This window comes from Mirounga leonina, unplaced genomic scaffold (assembly GCF_011800145.1).
Source record: "Mirounga leonina isolate KUSES-001 unplaced genomic scaffold, KU_Mleo_1.0 Mir_376, whole genome shotgun sequence".
Taxonomy (NCBI): domain Eukaryota; kingdom Metazoa; phylum Chordata; class Mammalia; order Carnivora; family Phocidae; genus Mirounga; species Mirounga leonina.
Window position 1 is genome coordinate 4129979 of NW_023270718.1, and position 10801 is coordinate 4140779.

General features: G+C 43.5%; 1 protein-coding gene across 3 annotated transcripts in view; it reads right to left on the reverse strand.

Moving 5' to 3' along the window:
* Positions 1-3354: 3354 nt before the first annotated feature.
* CARD8 (caspase recruitment domain family member 8) overlaps positions 3355-10801 on the reverse strand; it is a 23914-nt gene continuing 16467 nt past the window's right edge. For all 3 annotated transcript variants that reach the window (XM_034986897.1, XM_034986896.1, XM_034986898.1), the window contains 4 exons: positions 9107-9232; positions 8617-8758; positions 7471-7515; positions 3355-3739 (listed from right to left, as the gene is read on the reverse strand). In XM_034986897.1, the coding sequence (XP_034842788.1) occupies positions 3468-3739; positions 7471-7515; positions 8617-8758; positions 9107-9232 (585 nt within the window). In that variant the 3' untranslated portion in view covers positions 3355-3467. The remainder of the gene's footprint in view (positions 3740-7470; positions 7516-8616; positions 8759-9106; positions 9233-10801) is intronic.

The window sequence follows — 10801 nt, forward strand, 5'->3', positions numbered from 1 at the left end:
ATAGATAGATAGATAGATAGATAGATAGATAGATAGATAGATAGATATAGACGTAGATATAGATATATAGCTATATATATATGTATATATACACACACACATATATTTAATATATATCTTTAAAGAAATAATACTTGTAAACTTCCAAGGTTGGTGAAAAACATAAACCTACAAATTTAAAAACTGAGTGAATTCCAAATAGGAAAAACCCAAAGAAATCCATACCCAGATCTATCATAATCTAATTGCTGAAAACTAAAGACAAAAAAAGCAAATCTTGAAAATAGCCAGAGAGGGGCACCTGGGTGGCTCAATCGGTTAAGTGTCTGCCTTCGGTGCAGGTCATGATCCCAGGGTCCTGGGATCAAGCCCCATGTCAGGCTCCCTGCTGGGTGGGAGCCTGCTTCTCCCTCTCCTCCCCGTTTGTGCTCTCTCTTGCTATCTCTGTCACTATCTGCCTGTCTCTCTCAAATAAATAAATAAAATCTTAAAAAAAAAGAAAAAGAAAATAGCCAGAGAAAAATGATACATTCCCTATAGGGAAGCAATCTGAATGACTGCAGATTTCTCATTAGGAACAATGAAAACCAGAAATAAATGGCTGAAAAAAAGAACCGCCATTATATCCAGCAAAAATATCTTTCAGGAATGAAAGTAACATAAAGACATCTCTAGATGAAGGGAAATTAAGTGAATCCATAGTCAGGAGATCTGCTTTAAGAGAATTGCTGGGGTGCCTGGTTGGCTCAGTCTGTAGAGCCTGCAAGTCTTGACTTCAGGGTCATGAGTTCGAACCCCATGTTGGGTGTAGAGATCACTAAAAAAATAAGCTTAAAAAAAAAAAAGAATTGCCAAAAGAAGTTCAACGAAATTTAGAATATCAGGATTACAAGAGAAGCACAACATAAATGGTAAATATCTGGGCATATATCATAGATTATACTCCTCATTTTTAAAACATGGCTCAGTTGGTTAAGTGACTGCCTTCGGCTCAGGTCATGATCCTGGAGTCCCGGGATCAAGTCCCGCATCGGGCTCCCTGCTCAGCGGGGAGTCTGCTTCTCCCTCTGATCCTCCCCCATCTCATGCTCTCTCTCTCTGTCTCATTCTCTCTCTCAAATAAATAAATAAAATCTTTAAAAAAAAACTCATTATAGCAATTGAAAGTAAAAAACAGGGGCATCATTTGGCTCAGTCGATTAAGCATCTGACTCTTGATTTCAGCTCAGGTCATGAATTCAGAGTCGAGAGATGGAGACCTGCCTCAGGTTCTGTGCTCAGCACAGAGTCTGCCTGAGATTCTCTCTCTCTCTCTCTCTCTGTCCCTCTGCCCCTCCTCCCACTCATGGTCTCTCCGTATCTCTCTCTAAAATAAATAGATAGATAGATAGATAGATAGATAGATAGATAGATAGATAGAAAGTAAAAAACATATATAACATTCTTCTGATTGGGACCTTATTATATAGAGAGGGAATATTGAAAATAACTGGGTCATAAAAGATACCATGGTCAAAATGGTGCTAAGGTTTCTAGATTCCACTGTAATTAGCACAGTATGGATACTAGGACCAATGCATTTAGGATATATCTTTTCATCTATAGCACAATCACTAAAAAATATACAACCACAATTGTCAAAAACAATAGACAAATTGAGGTGGAATACTAAAAACTCTTCACATAAGCCCTAAAAAAGCCAAGAAAGGAAAGATAGGCATGCAGCACAAAGGAATAAACAGAAAACAAATACTAAAATGGCAGACCTAGGCTAAATCTTAACATTGCCAGAATTATGTTAAATGTAAATGGCTGAATACACCACTTAAAAAGCAGAGATTGTCAAAATGGGTTAAAAAAACAAAAACAAACTGACCCAACTATATGCTGTCTCCTATGAACTTGCTTCAAATATAAGGAAATAACTGGTTTCAAAGTCAAAGGATATCATTAGTTATGTCATGCAAACACTGGTCCAAAATAAGCTGGGATGGATATAAAATGGCAGGGTTCAATGGCAGAACCCAAATGTCAGGCTCTGCTTATTTTCATGACGTACCTAGCCAGGAGGGCCTCTCTCAGAATAAGCTGGATGCTCCTCCTTTCCCCGCTTCTGCTTCTATGGAGACCATTAATCCATATTCCTCTCCTGGGTTCCATGGAACTGTTCCATGAAGTTGGATGTGCCCATTCCTGGTACCAGCATATGTACCAGAGGCAAAAGGTTTTCTGCCAACGTTTGCATTTGCTTCCACTCCTAAGCGCTATTTAGTCAAGGGACTTCATCATTCTAGTATAAATAGCAATAGATAAAATGTTAAAGACATAGCATATTAAAAAAAAAATTAAAGCTTGTGAATGTCATGAATGCCCTCAACAGAGAGTTTTTGTAAGCCTTCCTGGCTTCTGTTCTGAGCAAGTGACACAGCGGATGTAATGTTCACTGGAATTGCTTTCTCGCCTGACTCAGGAGAATTGGTCTCCCTGGGCCCTGTCAATCATAAACACACCTGCCCTTGCCTTCCTCTGCCCAGACTTCCAAGAAATGTGTCAATGGATGAAATAGGAATTTTTTTTAACCTGGCTTAAAAAACATTTAGTATGGGGCGCCTGGGTGGCTCAGTTGGTTAAGTGACTGCCTGCGGCTCAGGTCATGATCCTGGAGTCCCTGGATTGAGTCCCGCATCAGACTCCCTGCTCAGCAGGGAGTCTGCTTCTCCCTCTGACCCTCCCCCCTCTCATGTGCTCTCTCTCATTCTCTCTCTCTCAAATAAATAAATAAAATCTTAAAAAAAAACATTTAGTATGAATATTTCTACTCTCTTCAGATATTCTTGAGGTTAAGGTATTAGGATACAGTAATAGGTATCTGCCAAGTTACACGTCAGTCCTCGATAAAACCTGTGTGATGGGTAGGTGTTACCTGGACCTTTTTTGTCTTGGACACTGAACTCAATTATCACATGTCTGCTTATCCATTTTCCTTCTTTAAAAAAAAAAAAAGATTTATTTAATTTATTTATTTGAGAGAGAGAGAGAGAGTGGGAGGAGGGTCAGAGGGAGAAGATCTTAAGCAGACTCCCTGCTTAATGTAGAGCCGAATGCGGGGCTCAATCTCATCATGACCCTGAGATCACAAACTGAGCTGAAATCAAGAGTCAGATGCTTAAGCTACTGAGCCACCCAAGCACCCATTTATCCATTTTCAATGGAGAACACTGGATTTTCTCTTTTTTTTTTTTTTAAAGATATTATTTATTTATTTGAGAGAGAGAGAATGAGAGATAGAGAGCATGAGAGGGAGGAGGGTCAGAGGGAGAAGCAGACTCTCCGCTGAGCAGGGAGCCCGGGCTGGATCCTGGGACTCCAGGATCATGACCCGAGCCGAAGGCAGTCGCTTAACCAACTGAGCCACCCAGGCGCCCCCACTGGATTTTCTCTTCCCGAGTATCGAGTATCGGCCTGAGTCATTGTTGTAAACTCTGCTGCCTGAGGTAGGACATCAGGTAAGGATCTCTTTGATTAAGGCTCCTGAAGAGTATCTCCAGGGCCAGAGGCCCTTTCTTCTCCACCATCCTCAGCAAGGTTTCATTCTTCCTCTGCTGTATTGGCAACTGCTGCACCAGCTCCTTCTCTTCCTCAGTGAAGACCTCACTGTCCTGAAGATCATCCAGTACTGCATTCAGGTCCCCCAGCCTGGCTTGCAGCTGCCGGTGGTGCTCCTTCATGAAGGCCACAACTGGGCAGAAGAAAGAGTTGCAGACTCAGAAAGGGATAGCTCACTTATGGGGTTTGGAAACTATGCCCAGCTTAAAGACCTTTCTTTTCTTTTTTTTTTTTGAGTAGGCTCCAGGCCCAGCGTGGAGCCCAAAATGGGGCTTGGACTGATGACCCTGAGTTAAGAGCTGAACTGAGATCAAGAGTCGCACACTTAACTGACTGAGCCACCCAGGCGCCCCTTAAAGACAGAATTCTGTGTGGAGATATTGCTCATTGTCTTTTGCATGTTGCCCAGAGCTTACACACACATCCTCGGGGTTCCCAGTCCATTCTCAGGGGTGTATGAATTTAGGGAAACTCAATGATCCCTCTTCTTCAATCCCATTCCCTCCCCTCCAAGCTTTGAGCACCTCTCCTTCTTCACTTTCTGGTTTTCTTTGGAACCTAGAGAGGACTCTATCTTGCTGTACATTGATCTATTCATCCTTCTAACAATTTCCAAGTTCATACATTGGTATGATACCAGAGGTGCAGGTGGACTAGACCAGCTCCCTACCCTTAAGGGTCTTCTGATAAACTGTGTAGAAAGAGATTTAACCAGGGGCGCCTGGGTGGCTCAGTTGGTTAAGCGACTGCCTTCGGCTCAGGTCATGATCCTGGAGTCCCTGGATCGAGTCCCGCATCGGGCTCCCTGCTCGGCAGGGAGTCTGCTTCTCCCTCTGACCCTCCTCCCTCTCATGCTCTCTGTCTCTCATTCTCTCTGTCTCAAATGAATAAATAAAATCTTTAAAAAAAAAAAAAGAAAGAGATTTAACTGGTTACGTACAACACAGAAGGGATTGGGAGCACTGGAGAGACAGGATTTTGCATCGTGCTGACTCAGGATTCATGCTGGTGCCCATATATAATACCTGCGTGACCTTGGCTAAAACATACTGCTTTCGTGTTCCTCAGTTTCTTCATTAAAGGCATGATTGCCTTTTGTTTTGTTTTTGAGAAAGAGAGAGAGAACCAGTAGGGAGAGAAGGGCAGAGGGAGAGAGAGAGAAAATCTTAAGCAGGCTCCACACCCAGCGTGGAGCCGGACACGGGGCTTGATCTCATAACCCTGAGATCATGACCTGAGCCGAAATCAAGAGTTGGACGCTTAATCGACTCAGCCACGCAGGCACCCAAAAAGGCGATTGCTTTCTATGTACAACTCATGCCTCTAGAACTTCTGTTCTAAACACAGTGGCTCAGATCATTAATGTCCAGTCATCGCAACTATAACCAAACAGCTTAATTTAATGATGGGATTTCTGTGAAGTCTTGGTGTTTCTTTTTTTTTTTTTTTTTTTTTTTTGTCTTGGTGTTTCTATTGAAAAGTCATTGGAAGAGTACGTTCAGCGTCTCCTCAATTTAAATGACTGAAGTTGCTGTCACAGAAACATTCTCAGTTTAACCTATTCTTCCTGCCTCAATTGTTTTCACCCTGCCCATTTGTTCAGCAACTTCTATTCAATCTTCCTAACTGGACGTAAACTTCACTTTTTTCCTCTCTCCAGGATGCACTCTGAAACTTTTCAACTCCCTCAATGTGAGATCTGAGCCCCCCGTCTTATCCTCTCCTAAATCCCTCCAATTTTCCTTTGGAAAACATACCACAACTGTATCTTGATAAGCACTGTGAAATCAGCTTTGTTGTTTTCACCTGCTGGAACAGAAACCCCATGAGTGCGGGGTATGTGTCTGTCTCCGGCTACACTCTGTACAGGATTGCTACTTCATGGCCATTGCCATGTTTACTCTGACACTCCTCCATGATTCTCTGGGGAAGCCAGGCAAAGCGTATTGACAGGGCTAGACAAGAGTGGTAGATATAAAGCACAAATATCCATACCCTGAATATTTAGTATGCTATGCCTATAGCATACTATATAACAGGGGCATTTGTCATCAGGAGCTTTTTTTTTTTTTTTTAGATTTTATTTATTTGACAGAGAGTGAGAGAGTGAGCGAGAGAGGGAACACAAGCGGGGGGAGTGGGAGAGGGAGAAGCAGGCTTCCCGCGGAGCAGGGAGCCCAACGCGGGGCTCGATCCCAGGACCCTGGGATCATGATCTGAGCCGAAGGCAGACGCTTAACCGACTGAGCCACCCAGGTGTTCCAGGATGCTGGTATTAAATACAAGATGCCACCAGGCCAAAAGGGAAAGAGGGGGAAAGGGATGTCATGCCTCACAGGGCATGCTGGCCAGAATGAAGACTGGACTCAAGATGTGGGCCGGCAGCAGCTTCTGAAGGGTCTTAGCAAATGAGGTTCAGTTTATCCTTCTGACAAAGGCGGCAGTAGATACCTCTTGCTCAAGAGCTTGTTGACTAGGAAGGGTAGAGACCTTTCCTTGGTGCTATATCCTCACCACCTACATCAAATCCTTTCAATTTCCTTTGTGAAATCATTTTTACCTCATCCTTAACCAAGATCTTTGGTTGGGTTTGAACCCAATTGCAACTTGATTTTCTTTAGTTAGCTGCCTCTCTGGACCTCCTGACAATCACACCAGCCGGCCAGGAAAAGGGTCTGTCGCGCATTTCAAGCCAATGTGACACCTGAGGTGCCTTCTCTTCCGGGAGAGGGATCAGGAGATGCTCTCTTTCTCCTCCTGGATGATCTGGTTTGGGACAGGAGGCCTGTCACTTTTACTCTGTGGGGAGCCTGACAATCAAAGCCAACAGTATGGAAGGCAGAATGGAGTCCTCCGAATCTTGGGTCCAGATTTTATTTTATTAAAAAAAAATTTTTTTATTATTATTTTCTTTAGTAATACTCTACTCCCAGGGTGGCACTTGAACTCACAACACCAAGGCAAAGAGTCACATGTTCTTCTGACTGAGCCAGCCAGGTCCCCCTTGACTCCTTACTTTGAATAATTTCTTTCTCTGCTACCTACCAGTTCCAGTAACCTTAACCAATTCCCAGCTAATCCCTGTTCTTGATTTTTACAACAGCCTCATAAGCCGGTTCCCACTTCCTGTCCATTCCCTCACCCATAGTCATCCACACTGTTCAGAACAGCGATTGCATCGCTACCCACCCTTCCAAAGTCCCCCTTTGCCTTCAGCCTAAGGTCCAAAAGAGTTTCAGCCTAAGGTCCAAAAGAGTTCAACCATCATCCTTATGCTTTCAACTTCTGTTTCTTGCCTGCCTCGGGTCTCATGTGGCCTCCGTCCGTCTAAATTTTCATCTCCAGCCATATCGATCTACTTTCACTTATAGTTCTATAAGACACAGAGTGCATCCTGGAGAGAGGAAAACTTATAGTTCACCAGATGCAAGACGTTTTCCCCAATAAGATGTGGTTGCATGTTCAGAGTCTGCATATTATACCCTCTCATGAATTCACTGAAGTGGATCATGCTCTGTCTTTGTCTCTGACACCACTCAGTTTTTGGCGATGAAGAGAAGGTATGATCCCTTATTGAGACACATCACACCACTCAAAGACCTCCTGGAATCAGACACATCCCTCTGACTTTTGGTGTAAACACTGCACTTGGGGCGCCTGGGTAGCTCAGTCATTGATCGTCTGCCTTCGGCTCAGGTCATGATCTCGGGGTCCTGGGATCAAGCCCCGCATCAGGCTCCCTGCTCAGCGGGAAGCCTGCTTCTCCCTCTCCCACTCCCCCTGCTTGTGTTCCCTCTCTCGCTGTGTCTCTCTCTGTCAAATAAAACAAAAACAAAACAAAACACAACACAACACTGCACTAACCTGAGAAAGGAGGAGGGACCAATGCGGCATGAAACTTGAGGTCCACTAGGAAAAAAGGAAAAGTTGGAGAATGAAATGAGCCATTTACCTTTATTTAGTTTTTCCTTTTTTTTTTTTTTAGTTTTTTAAAGTTTTTGTTGTTGTTGTTGTTGTTGTTTTATTTTTTTGTAATCTCTACACCCAACATGGGGCTTGAATTCACAACCCCAAGATCAAGAGTTGCTGGCTCTTCTGACTGAGCCAGCCAGGTGCCCTTGTAGTTTCCCTAGTCTTCGATGTAATGCACTAAAATAATTTAATTCCATTTCCTAAGTTAAGGATCCCATTGAAACATTGATATACTAATGGAACCCAATTAAGTAGAAGGTCACTCACTGCCCATTAAGGAAATGCATCAGAGGAAGGAACACATTTTTCCAATATTCTTTCTATTTATAAGCCAAAATGTGGAGAAATGTGAAAGCTATGGTAAAATTATCCCACTGTTCTACATAAATTATCTTCTAGGCAAATGTATTTTAGACACGAAATACCATCATGAAGTGAGTACATTCGAACAATAAATGATGATATTCTTTAAACCCTGTAATACTGGGATTGTTGATAGTGCAGAACTTTTAAGTTGGACGTGCTTCTAAGTTGGTGGGAGGTTTGCCAACTGGAGCAACCATTTGGAAAAATCACTAAAGTGTGTTTACCATTAAGACTTCCACGTGGTCTTATGTTTTCTTTCTAAAAGCCCTGCTATTGTTTAAATTTCTGATAAATTTTGTGTCTTTCTTCCTTCAGCAACTGTTTAGTCCCTTTGTATGGCAACAACTATAAAATTGCCCAGAAGATAGAATTCAATTGACTTTCTGCTCCTTCTGATTCTTATAATTAGCATCTCCTGTTCACTACCACCTAGGTATGAGAGGTTCCAATTCTGCATACCAAGAGCCATTCCTATCCCAGGCACACATGACCACTGCCAGCACTTTTATTTCAACTCAACACTGACTATAAACTGGCAGTAGATTTGTTTTCTTCTCTGGGATGGGACCATGAACAGACCTTCTCCTCTGACACACTTCACTACAACCAAGGGGAGAGGGACATGATTTTTTTCTCCCCCCTCCCAAACCTTAGCCTCATATTTTTACCTACCTGGCTTCACCAAAGTGTGCCAGACCAAAGTCTTGTGTCTTTTGTCAGTAACGTTAAGTACAATTGGTTCCTCCATCTTCCCAGCATAGACTTTAGAGAATACCTGGATTTCTCCAGGACTCCTGTAGGATAATTTCAACTCCTAGAGGAAACATACCACTTGACTTAAAGTATCAGGAGGTTGCGAGTGGGGTGAAAAGACCTGTTTGCCTGCAGTGAACTGGCCACTGAAATATACTCCATTTCCTATATAGTCTCATGGCTAAATGAGGGAAAAACAGAGGTAGAATGGTCAACAATCTTTTAAGTTTACAATTTTAGGAAATAGTATTATTCCATGGAAGGAAAGATAGCCCAGCTCTTATCAGGCTATGGTTCAGAGAATAGTCACCTGAGCTACTGACCCTCCACTGGTCTTCCATTTTTTTTTCATGTATACAAAATATTTTGAAACCCAAGTTAAATTTGAGTAGATTCAAATTCTACTGACCTTGGGCATTATTTCCAGATGAGGTGAACTGGACACAATATAACGGGAACCAAAATTCAGGGGATCCACTGGGGGTGAGGTCTGTAGACGCACACCATGAAACTTAGCTTCTTCATCATCTATTGCCTGAGGAAGAAGAAAAGAAGCAAATCGGGCGCCTGGGTGGCTCAGTTGGTTAAGCGACTGCCTTCGGCTCAGGTCATGATCCTGGAGTCCTGGGATCGAGTCCCACGTCGGGCTCCCTGCTCAGCGGGGAGTCTGCTTCTCCCTCTGACCCTCCCCCCTCTCATGCTCTCTCTCTCTCATTCTCTCTCTCAAATAAATAAATAAAATCTTAAAAAAAAAACAACAACAACAACAGAAGACCTATTGGGGCGCCTGGGTGGCTCAGTTGGTTGAGCGACTGCCTTCGGCTCAGGTCATGATGCTGGAGTCCCGGGATCGAGTCCCGCATCGGGCTCCCCGCTCAGCGGGGAGTCTGCTTCTCCCTCTCCCGCTCCCTGCTCTTGTGCTCTTTCTCTCTCTCACTCTCTCTCTCAAATAAATAAATAAAATCTTTAAAAAAAAAAAAAGAAAGAAAAGAAGCAAATCAGGAAGCATAGCTAAAAGTAAATAAGCAAAAATATATATATATAAGTATATATATTTATATATATATATATCAATAGGCCTCTGGACGTGAGGGGATGTATTTTTTTTTTTTTAATTTTATTTTTGAGTAATCTCTATACCCAGTGTGGGGCTCAAACTCACAACCCTGAGATCCACAGTTGCATGCTCCTCTGACTGAGCCAGCCAGGCCCCATACATGGAGGGATGTATTAATAAAATTTTACTGGTGGTTATCTCAGAGCTAGGGATTTCTTTCTTTTTCTTTTTCTTGTTTTTTCTTCTTAGAGGTAGAGAGATGGGGGAGGGGCAGAGGGAGACTCAGAGAGAATCTTAAGCAGGCTCCACACTCAGCAGACAGCCCAACTCTGGGCTCCATCTCAAGACCCTGAGATCATGACCTGAGCCGACATCAAAGGTCAGACGCCTAACCAACTGAGCCACCCGGGCATTCCCCAAGGGATTTTTTTTTATCACAAATCTCTGTATGGTATGATTTTTTTTGGTATAATGTGGCAGGGATTGTCTGAGTGCACCTCAAATCTGGGGACAAAGTGGCTTCCTTCTTCTTGCCCCGGGAGGGGACCATCCCTGTCTGCAGCTGCATCTATAAGGGATGGGGGTAGAGACGACGTCCCTCCATCGTGAGGCTGCTGCCCCAGGAGGTTCTCTTCCACCTGCACACCAGCAAGCAACACAGCAGTGATACCGCCCCAGAGACCCAGAAGCAGAGCAAAGGAGCCCTCAGAACTATCTGAGGGGCCGCCAAAGACACAGAATGGAACTCAAATGACAAAATAATAATAGCATTTGAAAAGTCTCAGCCTCAGCTCAATAGAGACTTTATGGAATCAACGAGCAAGAATCGCTGTCAAAAACAATTACAGTAGGGGCGCCTGGGTGGCTCAGTTGGTTGAGCGACTGCCTTCGGCTCAGGTCATGATCCTGGAGTCCCGGGATCGAGTCCCGCATCGGGCTCCCTGCTCAGCGGGGGGTCTGCTTCTCCCTCTGACCCTCCTCCCTGTCACGCTCTCTGTCTCTCATTCTCTCTCTCGCAAATAAATAAATAAAATCTTAAAAAAAAAA